The 14,616-nt window shown below is 47.5% G+C and overlaps 1 protein-coding gene and 1 long non-coding RNA gene across 7 annotated transcripts in view; one reads left to right on the forward strand and one right to left on the reverse strand.

Annotated features, from left to right (window-relative positions):
* The window catches only part of LOC309624015, a 28,457-nt gene extending 16,713 nt beyond the window's left edge, over positions 1–11,744 (reverse strand). Inside the window, exon 1 of the long non-coding RNA XR_014241742.1 lies at positions 11,640–11,744. This is a non-coding gene — a long non-coding RNA (uncharacterized lncRNA). The remainder of the gene's footprint in view (positions 1–11,639) is intronic.
* Positions 1–14,616, forward strand: part of NDST1 (N-deacetylase and N-sulfotransferase 1) — an 85,591-nt gene that overhangs the window by 29,085 nt on the left and 41,890 nt on the right. For all 6 annotated transcript variants that reach the window (XM_082381481.1, XM_082381480.1, XM_082381478.1 and 3 more), the window contains one exon: positions 11,659–12,561. In XM_082381481.1, the coding sequence (XP_082237607.1) occupies positions 12,049–12,561 (513 nt within the window). In that variant the 5' untranslated portion in view covers positions 11,659–12,048. The remainder of the gene's footprint in view (positions 1–11,658; positions 12,562–14,616) is intronic.

Raw genomic sequence — 14,616 nt, forward strand, 5'->3', positions numbered from 1 at the left:
GGAGTGGCCCTGGGATTGCATGTGGGGCTACCAGTGCCCGGCCGGCAGCCACTCCTCCTCCCCGAGGCCGGGTGCCCATTCACATAATTTTGAGCCTGCTTGTGGGGCTCTCCCTGCACTCCTCTCAGCTCCCCGCCCCATACTTGTGCCTGTGACCCAGATGCCCGTGATGACACCATTTGAACATCTCGGCACCATGTGAGTTTGCCTGTCCATTCGTGTGCCTGTGAGAGGGGAGGGAGTAGGGGGCATGGTCGGGAGTGACCCAGGCAGGGTGAGCATGGGCTGGGTGAGCATGCGGGGCTCTGGGGACCTGCTCCATTCGCCCGGCAGCAGCATCACACCAGATAAAACCTTGGAGCCCAAAGGCCTGCATCTTCAGTGCCCAGTGCCAGGCTTGGTACCTGGCGGTGCTCAGGTACAGAATGAGGGAACAGGGAATGGATCCTCTGCTTGTTCCCGACTTCCCGTGTGCTCCCAAGCCTGACGTCTCTTCCTCTTTCTGGATCCACTGTCAATTTGATATGTGGCCTTGGGTCAGTTCCTTCCTGAGCCTCAGTTTCCAACTCCATTAAATGGATAATCATTTTGTTAGCCTGTATCACTGTGTGCCAGGCACTGAGCAGTTTTACGCATATCATCTCTCTTAGTCTTGGCAACAGCCCTGCAAAATAGATAAGTAGTATAAACCCTATTTTATACTTGGGGAAATGGAGACTCAGAGAGGTCGAGAGATTTGCGCAAAGGTCACAGGCTGGTAAATAATGGAGGCAAGATTCAAGACCATGCAAGCTGGCTCCAGTCTGAGCCTTTAACAGAGATGCTAGCAGCCACTGCATCACTGCCCCTCAGACGGTTGGGGTGAAACAGCATGATGCATTCGGCCCTTCACAGGAGGCCTGCTGCACATGGTAGGCAGCAAGTACATGGGAGTTGGGTTGTTAAGTGCATTTTACCATAAAAGGCACAGGGAGCTCTTGGTCTCATTCCTGGAGCCCACCTGTCTATCCATGGCAGAGCTGGTCCTGCTCTCTAGACAGCTTGGTCTCCGAGAAGTCCCTTGTACCTCTGCCTCCTTTTCCTTTGGGTCCTAGAGAGGACTGTCGGGGCACCAGAGCATTTTGGAGTGAGGGGTGGGGTCGTGAGTGACTTTCAACTCCAGAGCAGTGGCCACAGTTACCGTGGTATTTCCCGAAAGTGCAGTGTTGCCATGGCATCTCCATGACAACCAGAGCATCTCATTCATTATCCCCAGCACCTTGGCAGGGAAAGCTAGGCCTAGGGCTGGGAGAGCACAGTGGAAGCCTGGCTGAGGGCTGGAGGCCTTGGTAGCTGAGGCCCCCTCATGCTCTCCCCTGTCCCTGCCAATATTCCCCTATGGGCTCTGGATCCATCACCACTTCATGGGGTCTGGGTTCAAATTTCAGCTCTGTCACTGACTAGCTGTATGGTTTTGGGCAAGTGACTTAACATCTCTGAGCCTTATTTTCTGCAACTGTAAATGTGAATAATGACAGTACTAGTTGTAAGGATTAACTGAGATAAAGTATGTAAAAGTGCTTAGCACAGTGCCTGGCTCAGGGTAAATGCAGTTAAAAATAACAATGATGATAATTATAATGGTATTATTGCTATTATTTTTAATTATAGAAACACCTGGGCTTCATGGAGGACTGAAAGTCACTTCACCTTGGGCCTCAGTCTCCTTATCTGTAAACTGGGAATAATAACAGCTGCTCATCATTTATATCCTGAGTATTCAATAAGGACCATTGCTGGGAAAAGTGATGGGAGCTTCCACAATGAATCAGACTTGTCCCTGCCCTTTGGGGCACCCAGGCATGTGGGGAAGGCCTCTGTGTGCCAGGTACCAGGCAGGGCCTGCCCATGCACAGGTCAGTATATCCTGGTCCGGCCCCGTGATCTGCAGGTTCCAGGGCACAGAGCCGTATGTAGAAACCCCCCAAGTCTGCTCCGCCTGGACCACACACTCAGGTGTGCTCAGGGGCTGGGCAGGAAGCCAAATGAGAGAGGGAGGTTGGTTATGGGACTGTGTTAACCCATGTGAGGCTGGCACTTTATAGCCTCAGCTGATGGTGGCCAGTGGGCGTGTGTGTCACCAAAATGTGCTCTTTTTATATTTCATGTTTTTTTTTTTTTTTTGGCCGTGCTGTGCTGCATGCGGGAGCTTTGTTTCCTGACCAGGGATCGAACCCATGCCCCTGCAGTGGAAGCTCGGAGTCTTAACCACTGGACTGCCAGGGAAGTCCCTAAAATGTACTCTTTTTAAAGAAGTCGGAAGTTCTGACTTTTATATGAAATCTCCTGATTTTAAGATGTTGATAGCTAATCTCAAAGAAAAATGCTGTCAAGGAACAAGAATGCTGCATCCTGTTTTAGCCTGAGGGTCCTGGTTTTCAGCTTCCATGCTATAGCTTAGGGATGGGGTGGGAGCCTAAGGAATGGGACATGGGGGCGGGAAACGGGGTGGTGGGTGGAGATGACTTCAGAGAGGTGATGACATTGGAACTGGGGTCTTGAAGGATGAGTAAGTGTCCCAAGGGGTAGGGGGAGGCATTCCAAGCAATGGGAACTTCATTAGCAAAGACTTAGATGCATGACCAAGATTGGTGACTGGTTGGGCGAGGCTGGAGTTTAGGAAAACGGCTGGTGATGTCGGCAAGGCCCAGGCAGGCCCAGGGCGGGAGGGAGGTGTTGAGGCCTCAGCCCTGCAGCTGTCCTTGAGGCCTGGGTGGCTCCAGAGGGGTTAGAAACCCCCAGTTTGCCATCCCTTGAGCCACAGGGGTGCAGGAATTCAGGCGGGCACGGAGGGCCTTGAAGGCTGGTGCCAGGCCTTTGAGGGGTTGCAGTGGGGCCAGTGCTGGAGGCCCCCGTTGCCAGCTCACGGGTGGTCAGCACTTTGCCAGGGTATTCGGCCTTCTCTGGGGATGGGGGCTAGTTGGCCCACCCTCTTTCTCCCTTTACCCTCTCTCGGGCCTGGGCTTTGCATGGCCTTCTCCCTAGCCTGCTGGCCTCTCTCTGGCCTCTGCTCATCCATCCAGCTCCCGGGCAAGACACAGTTTCTCAAAATGGGGATTTGGGATTCCAAGGGCTGTTTGAGACTTGAGAGAGAGAGAGAGAGCGCGAGCAAGGAACTTGATGGTGCTTTGTGCGCTCAGGTGTTGCCCACATTGTGAGTATGTTAAATAGGCAACAGGAGTGCATGACAACAGCGGCTGACCCTTGTTCAGCACTGTGTGCCAGGCATGGCACCACCTATGTGTCCACTCATTTAATTTTCACAACTTTGGGAAGTATGTCAAGTTTTCCCATTTTACAGATTAGGAAGCTGGGGGCACTGAGAAGTTAAATAACTTGCCCAAGATTGCACAGTTACTGGGTGGTAGGGCTTGGGTTTGAACGAAGCTGCCTGGCTCTAGTCTGCCCATGTAATCCTTAGGCTCTACTACCTAGGGCTTTAGGTCCATGGATGGGGCTGGGGACACGGGGTTTGGACTCTGAAATTGTTAAAACATTTTCTAGCATATGTGCATATTTTTTATGGAGAAATGTTGTCAGATTCACACAGGGGTCTGTGACCCCGAGATGCCTGAGACTGCTGATTGTGTCGTCATTAGCACACATGTTGAAAGGCTGTTAATGCAATAGACCAAAGGCCAGAGACCGCAGTGCCCAGGCCTGCAGGGGTTGTGGGGTTAGGTGGCCCGAGTAGGCAGGTGCCCCCAGGCAGCAGGCAGGGTACCTTCGAGGCAGCTCTGCCTCCCCACTCACTGTGCTCCTGCCCTGGCCCCGGGCCAAGGGGTGGGGCTCGCTGTGGCTGCAGGGCAGAGGGCTGCCCTTATCAATGGGAAGTGGGACGTGGGTGCCCTTTGGGAATAATTGCAGGGCCAGTCGCCTCAGCTCTTCTGGCTTCGCCCAGGAAGCCTGCCCCTTCTGGCCCCGCTCTCAGCTGCAATTGCAGGGACTCCCTGGAAAGCTCTGCCTACTCCCCTGCCTCCAAGCTGTGTATGTGTTCCTCACTGTTCCTACCCCTGGTCAACCCTTACTCGGTCTTCTGGCCAGTTCTGCTACCACTTCCTCCAAGAAGCCTTCCTTGGTCCTCCCCCTTCCTCCTGCAGGGGGATTAAGTGCCCCTCAGTTCTCTCAAATACCCTCCCTTCCCCTGTCACACTCCCCGCATTGTAGGTGCTTGTTTTCTTGGCTGTCCCGGCTTCCCTGTGATGCTGGCACATAGTAGAGACTGAATTGTAGAATATCAGAGGTGGAAGAGCCCCCAGACACCATCTGGCCCAGGCCTCTCTCTAACAGGCAAGAAGCCCAGAAAGGGGCAGGGTGTGCCTGGGGTCACACAGCACATTATGGCAGAACTGGGAGCAGACCCGATGTCCAAGACGTGTCCTCATTTCACACCCCTGCCTTTTGCTTCTGAGCACATCTTTTAAAAACATTTGTTTTCTTATATTCACAAAAATAATAAATGATTATTGTAGAAAATTTAGGAAACAAAGGCAAATAAAAATCAGAGATAATTGTTACCATTTTTGTTTTGTTTCTTGGATTAGTACCAGTTTCTGGCTTATGCATAAAATTTTTCACAAAAATATGACCATGCATACGGTCTTATAAATGTTTTCCACTTTAACAATATATATGGTAATTATATTTCTTCTTTTTTTTTTTTTTTTGAAAATTTATTTATTTATTTTGGGCTGCATTGGGTCTTCGTTGCTCCGTGCAGGCTTTCTCTGGTTGCGGTGAGCGGGGACTACTCTTCTTTGCGGTGCGCGGGCTTCTCATTGCAGTGGCTTCTCTTGTTGCGGAGCGTGGGCTCTAGGCGCGCAGGCTTCAGTAGTTGTGGCGCATGGGCTCAGTAGCTGTGGCACACGGGCTTAGTTGCTCCGCGTGGCATGTGGGATCTTCCTGGACCAGGGCTCGAACCCATGTCCCCTGCATTGGCAGGCGGATTCTTAACCACTGCACCACCAGGGAAGTCCTGGTAATTATACTTCTATGTCAGTAAACGTCCGCCTTCAACATATTGTAAATGGCTGCCTGGGATTCCATCACATGCTTGCATTGTAATTGCTAAAGACAATCCCCTATGGTTGGGCATTTGCTATTATAAACAACATCCTTTGCTGTTATAAACAGCACTGGGATTCGTATTCTTGTGGGGAAATGTTGACACACTTCTGCAGTTACTCCCTCTAGGATAAGTTCCTAGAAGTACAATTGTAGGGTCTCTGGTATACTGTATCCACGCGAAGCACACCATATAGTCTTGGGCCGGGAGGGATTCTGAAGATCTTCCCCCCGACCCCGACTCTGGATCTGAGGCTCACATTCCCTCCCTGGCAGCAGGCCAGTCCCTCACACCTTCTGTCCTTGTCCCCATCTCCCATCTCCAGGGGAGCTCTTCTGCCAGCTTTCAGCGGCGGCCTCCACTCATGTTAAAGGGAGACTGGAGGGCCGTGGTGTGGGGGGGCGCTGTCTAGGTGAGGAAGTTGGGCAACTTGGGATCCTCAAGTTGGGGAGTTCAGTCACCTGCTGTCCTGTGCCACTGTGGGCACGTACCCTGAGGATGAGAGATGCCTGTTGCATTAAGGGGCAGATAGTGACAGCTGCGATTTCTTTTTTTTTTTTTTTTTTTTTAGTTATTTCTGAGATATACATTTTAAGGTAATAACTAGGATTATGACTTATAACATTATACCAGAACATATAAGATTTTTAGAAATTTCATGTAATGTCTGAAACATTTATATTAACATATTTCCATACAAATAACCCAATGAAAGTTTAGTATTAGTTGTTTTGTTTGTTTGTTTTTTTATACTGCAGGTTCCTATTAGGCATCAGTTTTATACACATCAGTGTATACATGTCAATCCCAATCGCCCAATTCAGCACACCACCATCCCCACCCCACCGCAGTTTTCCCCCCTTGGTGTCCATATGTCCGTTCTCTACATCTGTGTCTCAACTTCTGCCCTGCAAACTGGCTCATCTGTACCATTTTTCTAGGTTCCACATACATGCGTTAATATACGATATTTGTTTTTCTCTTTCTGACTTACTTCACTCTGTATGACAGTCTCTAGATCCATCCACGTCTCAACAAATGACTCAATTTCGTTCCTTTTTATGGCTGAGTAATATTCCATTGTATATATGTACCACAACTTCTTTATCCATTCGTCTGTCGATGGGCATTTAGGTTGCTTCCATGACCTGGCTATTGTAAATAGTGCTGCAATGAACATTGGGGTGCATGTGTCTTTTTGAATTACGGTTTTCTCTGGGTATATGCCCAGTAGTGGGATTGCTGGGTCATATGGTAGTTCTATTTTTAGTTTTTTAAGGAACCTCCATATTGTTCTCCATAGTGGCTGTATCAATTTACATTCCCACCAACAGTGCAAGAGGGTTCCCTTTTCTCCACACCCTCTCCAGCATTTGTTGTTTGTAGATTTGCTGATGATGCCCATTCTAACTGGTGTGAGGTGATACCTCATTGTAGTTTTGATTTGCATTTCTCTAATAATTAGTGATGTTGAGCATCTTTTCATGTGCTTCGTGGCCATCTGTATGTCTTCTTTGGAGAAATGTCTATTTAGGTCTTCTGCCCATTTTTGGGTTGGGGTGTTTGTTTCTTTAATATTGAGCTGAATGAGCTGTTTATATATTTTGGAGATTAATCCTTTGTCCGTTGATTCGTTTGCAAATATTTTCTCCCATTCTGAGGGTTGTCTTTTTGTCTTTATGGTTTCCTTTGCTGTGCAAAAGCTTTGAAGTTTCATTAGGTCCCATTTGTTTATTTTTGTTTTTATTCCCATTACTCTAGGTGGTGGATCAAAAAAAAACTTGCTGTGATTTATGTCAAAGAGTGTTCTTCCTATGTTTTCCTGTAAGAGTTTTATGGTGTCCAGTCTTACATTTAGGTTTCTAATCCATTTTGAGTTTATTTTTGTGTATGGTGTTAGGGAGTGTTCTAATTTCATTCTTTTACATGTAGCTGTCCAGTTTTCCCAGCACCACTTATTGAAGAGACTGTCTTTTCTCCATTGTATATCTTTGCCTCCTTTGTCATAGATTAGTTGACCATAGGTGCATGGGTTTATCTCTGGGCTTTCTATCTTGTTCCATTGATCTATGTTTCTGTTTTTGTGCCAGTACCATATTTTCTTGATTCCTGTAGCTTTGTAGTATAGTCTGAAGTCAGGGAGTCTGATTCCTCCAGCTCCGTTTTTTTCCCTCAAGACTGCTTTGGCTATTCGGGGTCTTTTGTGTCTCCATACAAATTTTAAGATGATTTGTTCTAGTTCCGTAAAAAATGCCATTGGTAATTTGATAGGGATTGCATTGAATCTGTAGATTGCTTTGGGTAGTATAGTCATTTTCACAATGTTGATTCTTCCAATCCAAGAACATGGTATATCTCTCCATCTGTTGGTATCATCTTTAATTTCTTTCATCAGTGTCTTACAGTTTTCTGCATACAGGTCTTTTGTCTCCCTAGGTAGGTTTATTCCTAGGTATTTTATTCTTTTTGTTGCAATGGTAAATGGGAGTGTTTCCATAATTTCTCTTTCAGATTTTTCATCATTGGTGTATAGGAATGCAAGAGACTTCTGTGCATTAATTTTGTATCCGGCAACTTTACCATATTCATTAATTAGCTCTAGCAGTTTTCTGGTGGCAGTTTTAGGATTCTCTATGTATAGTATCATGTTACCTGCAAACAGTGACAGTTTTACTTCTTCTTTTCCAATTTGTATTCGTTTTATTTCTTTTTCTTCTCTGATTGCCGTGGCTAGGACTTCCAGAACTATGTTGAATAATAGTGGTGAGAGTGGACATCCTTGTCTCGTTCCTGATCTTAGAGGAAATGCTTTCAGTTTTTCACCATTGAGAATGATGTTTGCTGTGGGTTTGTCATATATGGCTTTTATTATGTTGAGGTAGGTTCCCTCTATGCCCCCTTTCTGGAGAGTGTTTATCATAAATGGGTGTTGAATTTTGTCAAAAGCTTTTTCTGCATCTACTGAGATGATCATATGGTTTTTCTTCTTCAATTTGTTAATATGGTGTATCACATTGATTGATTTGCATATACTGAAGAATCCTTGCATCCCTGGGATAAATCCCACTTGATCGTGGTGTATGATCCTTTTAATGTGTTGTTGGATTCTGTTTGCTAGTATTTTGTTGAGGATTTTTGCATCTATATTCATCAGTGATATTGGTCTGTAATTTTCTTTCTTTGTAGTGTCTTTGTCTGGTTTTGGTATCAGGGTGATGGTGGCCTCATAGAGTGAGTTTGGGAGTGTTCCTCCCTCTGCAATTTTTTGGAAGAATTTGAGAAGGATAGGTGTTAGCTCTTCTCTAAATGTTTGATAGAATTCACCTGTGAAGCCATCTGGTCCTGGACTTTTGTTTGTTGGAAGATTTTTAATCACAGTTTCAATTTCATTGCTTGTGATTGGTCTGTTCATATTTTCTGTTTCTTCCTGGTTCAGTCTTGGAAGGTTATACCTTTCTAAGAATTTGTCCATTTCTTCCAGGTTGTCCATTTTATTGGCATAAAGTTGCTTTTAGTAGTCTCTTAGGATGCTTTGTATTTCTGCAGTGTCTGTTGTAACTTCTCCTTTTTCATTTCTGATTTTATTGATTTCAGTCCTCTCCCTCTTTTTCTTGATGAGTCTGTCTAATGGCTTATCAATTTTGTTTATCTTCTCAAAGAACCAGCTTTTAGTTTTATTGATCTTTGCTATTGTTTTCTTAGTTTCTATTTCATTTATTTCTGCTCTGATCTTTATGATTTCTTTCCTTCTGCTAACTTTGGGTTTTGTTTGTTCTTCTTTCTCTAGTTTCTTTAGGTGTAAGTTTAGATTATTTACTTGAGATTTTTCTTGTTTCTTTAGGTAGGCTTGTATAGCTAAAAACTTCCCTCTTAGAACTGCTTTTGCTGCATCCCATAGGTTTTGGGTCATCGTGTTTTCATTGTCATTTGTCTCTAGGTATTTTTTGATTTCCTCTTTGATTTCTTCAGTGATCTCTTGGTTATTTAGAAACGTATTGTTTAGCCTCCATGTGTTTGTCTTTTTTACGTTTTTTCCCTGTAATTCATTTCTAATCTCATAGCATTGTGGTCAGAAAAGATGCTTGATACGATTTCAATTTTCTTAAATTTACTGAGGCTTGATTTGTGACCCAAGATGTGATCTATCCTGGAGAATGTTCCGTGTGCACTTGAGAAGAAAGTGTAATCTGCTGTTTTTGGATGGAATGTCCTATAAATAGCAATTAAATCTATCTGGTCTATTGTGTCATTTAAAGCTTGTGTTTCCTTATTAATTTTCTGTTTGGATGATCTGTCCATTGGTGTAAGTGAGGTGTTAAAGTCCCCCACTATTATTGTGTTACTGTCAATTTCCTCTTTTATGGCTGTTAGCAGTTGCCTTATGTATTGAGGTGCTCCTATGTTGGGTGCATATATATTTATAATTGTTATATCTTCTTCTTGGATTGATCTCTTGATCATTATGTAGTGTCCTTCTTTGTCTCTTGTAACATTCTTTACTTTAAAGTCTATTTTATCTGATATGAGTATAGCTACTCCAGCTTTCTTTTGATTTCCATTTGCATGGAATATCTTTTTCCATCCCCTCACTTTCAGTCTGTATGTGTCCCTAGGTCTAAAGTGGGTCTCTTGTAGACAGCATATATATGGGTCTTGTTTTTGTATCCATTCAGCAAGCTTGTGTCTTTTGGTTGGAGCATTTAATCCATTCACGTTTAAGGTAATTATCGATATGTATGTTCCTATGAGCATTTTCTTAATTGTTTTGGGTTTGTTTTTGTAGGTCCTTTTCTTCTCTTGTGTTTCCCACTTAGAGAAGTTCCTTTAGCATTTGTTGTAGAGCTGGTTTGGTGGTGCTGAATTCTCTTAGGTTTTGCTTGTCTGTAAAGCTTTTGATTTCTCCATCAAATCTAAATGAGATCCTTGCCGGGTAGAGTAATCTTGGTTGTAGGTTCTTCCCTTTCATCACTTTAAGTATATCATGCCAGTCCCTTCTGGCTTGTAGAGTTTCTGCTGAGAAATCAGCTGTTAACCTTATGGGAGTTCCCTTGTATGTTATTTGTCGTTTTTCCCTTGCTGCTTTCAATAATTTTTCTTGTCTTTAATTTTTGCCATTTTGATTACTATGTGTCTCGGTGTGTTTCTCCTTGGGTTTATCCTGTCTGGGACTCTCTGCGCTTCCTGGACTTGGGTGGCTATTTCCTTTCCCATGTTAGGGAAGTTTTCGACTATAATCTCTTCAAATATTTTCTCTGGTCCTTTCTCTCTCTCTTCTCCTTCTGGGACCCCTATAATGTGAATGTTGTTGCGTTTAATGTTGTCCCAGAGGTCTCTTAGGCTGTCTTCATTTCTTTTCATTCTTTTTTCTTTAGTCTGTTCCGCAGCAGTGAATTCCACCATTCTGTCTTCCAGGTCACTTATCCGTTCTTCTGCCTCAGTTATTCTGCTATTGATTCCTTCTAGTGTAGTTTTCATTTCAGTTATTGTATTGGTCATCTCTGTTTGTTTGTTCTTTAATTCTTCTAGGTGTTTGTTAATCATTTCTTGCATCTTCTCAATCTTTGCCTCCATTCTTATTCCGAGGTCCTGGATCATCTTCACTATCATTATTCTGAATTCTTTTTCTGGAAGGTTGCCTATCTCCACTTCATTTAGTTGTTTTTCTGGGGTTTTTTCTTGTTCCTTCATCTGATATATAGCCCTCTGCCTTTTCATCTTGATTATCTTTCTGTAACTGTGGGTTTTGGTCCACAGGCTGCAGGATTGTAGTTTTTCTTGCTTCTGCTCTCTGTCCTCTGGTGGTTGAGGCTATCTAAGATGCTTGATGGGAGGCTCTGGTGGTGGGTAGAGCTGACTCCAGCTGCGATTTCTTGAGTGTTGCTTATGCCGGGCTCCTCTGACAGGTTTACTCACTTATCCTTTGGCCCCAACCCGATGCTGCAGGGGTGGTGCTTTCCAGATGAGACCACTGGTGTTTGAGAGGGGCTCCTAGCACAGCCAAGCTGCTGATGCCTCACAGCCCTGAGTTTGAATCCTAGCCTGAGCCTTAGTCTTTTCGTCTGTCAGATGGGGCTTCTGGGTGCATTCAGAGAAATGGGTGGGGAAGCACGTGGGTAAGTGAGGGGAAGATGGTGAGAACGTGGTGTTGGGTCGTGATTTAGAATTCCACCTCTAGCTCCTAGGCCTTGCAAATGTTTGTTGTCTCACTTTGTCCTTCCTGCTTCTGGAGTTTTCTTGGTTTAGTCTTGGACTGATCATTATGATAAATAGCAACTATCATTGTAGACATCATATGCTAGGTACTGCCCAGTGTGATTTATACACATTAGTGGATGTAATCTCCCAGCCTCTTGTGAGGCAGGTACTGTTGTCAACAAATGGAGAGGCTGAGGCTCAGAGAGATTGACAAGCTTGCCCCAAATGATGAACTCAGGTTGGGTAGCGGTCATTGAATCTGGGCCCACCGAGGTCAGGACCTGTGGGTCCACAGTCAGCGGACCCCCGGAGCCCACACTCTGACTTTCCGCCTTCTGACTCTCCTCCTCTCTCCACAGCCTTAGCCCCGGGGGCCCCACCGAGCGAGCGGCATGCGGCACCCCCAGGCATTCGCAGCATCCTTCGGCCCACTGCCCAGCCCCCCCAGGAGGCCCTAACGCCCTGGGGCACTTCTGCTGTGCACAGGACCGCGTGGGGGTTTGCCATGGTGACATAAAGGGGCGCGGAGGAAGGAAGGAGCGCAACCAGCCGCGGACTGCGCCCCTGGCTGGGAGGAAGGGCCGGGGCCCGGATCCTCCACTGCCACTGCCACTGCCCGCTTCGGGCCTTGCTCGCTGAGTCTCTGTGAACTTGTTGGTCGGTGGACAACTTGGGAGTCTTCTCCTGCGTGGGGCCTTGGGGCAGCCAGGGCGGCCGGGCCCCCGGTGGCCGAGGTCTCGGGGGCCAGGATGCCCGCCCTGGCGCGCCTCCGCAGGCTGTGTCGGCACATGTCCCCGCAGGCTGTACTTTTCCTGCTTTTCGCCTTCTGCCTGTTCAGCGTTTTTGTCTCGGCCTACTACCTATATGGCTGGAAGCGGGGCCTGGAGCCCTCGGTGGACGCCCCCGAGCCTGACTGTGGGGACCCGCCGCCTGTGGCCCCCAGCCGCCTGCTGCCACTCAAGCCCATACAGGTGGCCGCCCCTTCCCGCACGGACCCGTTGGTGCTGGTGTTCGTGGAGAGCCTCTACTCCCAGCTGGGCCAGGAGGTGGTGGCGATCCTGGAGTCCAGCCGCTTCAAGTACCGCACAGAGATCGCACCGGGCAAGGGTGACATGCCCACACTCACTGACAAGGGCCGCGGCCGCTTCGCCCTCATCATCTATGAGAACATCCTCAAGTACGTCAACCTGGATGCCTGGAACCGGGAGCTGCTGGACAAGTATTGCGTGGCCTACGGCGTGGGCATCATCGGCTTCTTCAAGGTACGTGGGGAGCGGGTCCCCGAGCTGTGGAGAGCTCCAGCTGAGTTTGATTCTCATCCCCACACTTGCTAACTGGGTGTCTGACTCTCCTCACCTGTAAAATGGGTTGTAATGGTAGCACCTCCTCCTCGGTTGTCATGAAAGGTAAGTGGGTGAGTGTAGGTAAGGCGCTTGGAGCGCCTGGCGCCTGGTGTCTAATAGGTACTTTTTAAGTATTAGCTTTCATTGGGAGCACACGACAGGGGCATTGCCTTCCAGGCATGGGGCCCGGCACACAGCAGGCTCGTGCCTAAGGGAGGCCCCAGGGATGGGTGCAAGGGAGGAGAGCATATGCTCTGCTGGGTCCCTCAAAACCTTTCATGGCAGTCCTCCCAGTGGATGGGGTGTGTCCTTGTTTTGCATATGGGCAAACCAAGGCTCAGGAGGATTAAGTTAGGTTACAGGCGGCCATGTAGCCAGTAAGTGGGAGAGCCAGGATCTGAACCTGGACTTAGACGGTTGGGGGCTCTGGGTCCTGCGCCCTTTCCTCTTGGCTGTGGAGGGGTGTGGAGTTTATGTACCTCTTGAACCAGAGCCATTTTGCGTTGGAAGAAAGAGGAGAAAGAAATCCCAGTGGACAGGTGAGCTGCTCTGGGCTCCGCGGGATACCCAGAGCAACTGCTGGGACCACAGTCCTTGCAGAAAGTGTCGTGGAGAAGCTGTCCTTGGGGAGGAGGTTGTGAACAGCGGGATGGGGGATCCAGAGGCTCTGGTCAGAGAACTCTGACGCGCATGGCGGGTGGTTGGGACTGTAGTTGGGTGCTCGGGGGTGTTTGTTCCATCATTCAGCAAATATTTACTGAGTGCTTACCATGTTCCAGGTCCTTCGCTAGGCACTGGGGACACAGTGGTTATCGAAGTATGCAAAGTCCAGGCTGTGGTGCTGTGGACATTTCAGTGCAGTGGGTGGGGTGGGTGACTAGACAGTGAACAAATAAACATATCATGTGACAGGTGGTGATAAGTACAAAAAAAAAAAAGAAAGCGAGGAAGGGCACGTGGGTGATGGATATGGGCAGTTGGTGCTGGTTTTGATAGAATGCATTACCAGTGATGTCATCTTTGATAAAGTGACCAGAAGGGAGTGAGAGGAGCCCGTGGCTCTCTGTGCAGAGGGCCTTCCAGGCAGAGAGGACAGTAAACACACGGGTCCCAAGGTCGGCTCTTGCTTGGCATGAGTGGGGAGAGGAGCAGGAGATGGGTCAGAAGTGGGCCGTGTCCACCGACGGCTGCTCGTTCGTCCCCAAGCGTTGGCGGCGCAGCCTCGCCCTGGACCCGTGCTCCGTGCTGGGAGGAGCCTGGTCTAGCTGAGGGTTTCTCACGGCTGTGTTCTTTCATGCACTAATGGATCGGGTTGCTCTGCCACTAAAACAGGTTTTGTGGGCCAAGAAATTGAAGGCCCTTAGAAGTCCTGCAGTAGAGCAACCTGGTGAGATTTGTTCCCCAGCTGGCTTAATGACAAAACCCTTTATTTCATGGCTCACTGTCTGGGAAACGCTGGCCCGGTTTATGGCTGGGCAGTGGCATAGCATCAGACAGCTTCATTGTCTGTTTCCCTTTGCTCCTGGACTCTGTTCCCTTTCCTGCCATGAACTTCATTAGGCTTGATTCAGAGCCCCAGGCCTGAAAAACATCACAATGGCTGACACTTGCCGAGTGCTCACCCAGCGCCACGCACGTCCTACGTGCTTTATGTGAATTAACACATTTGACCCTCATAAACCATCCTCCAAGCCAGGTGGATGTCATCTGATTTAAGAGAGAAGGAAACTGAGGCAAAGAGGGGTGAAGCAATGTGCCCACACTCACACCTCTAATAAGCACAGACCTAGGATTTGAACCCAGGTGGTCTGGCTCCAGAGGCTTTATTCCTACACTGTGGGATGAGTCCAGGAACTTCAAACACCATTTATTCTATTTAGTAGAATTTGCATCAGAGGCCACAACTGGTGCACAGAGCTCCCACAGTCTGTGGGGACCAAGCAGTGGGCTGTGGTCATTGGGCACAGTCGGTAC

The sequence above is a fragment of the Balaenoptera borealis genome, assembly GCF_965194805.1.
Source record: "Balaenoptera borealis genome assembly, chromosome: 2".
In the NCBI taxonomy this organism is placed as follows: domain Eukaryota; kingdom Metazoa; phylum Chordata; class Mammalia; order Artiodactyla; family Balaenopteridae; genus Balaenoptera; species Balaenoptera borealis.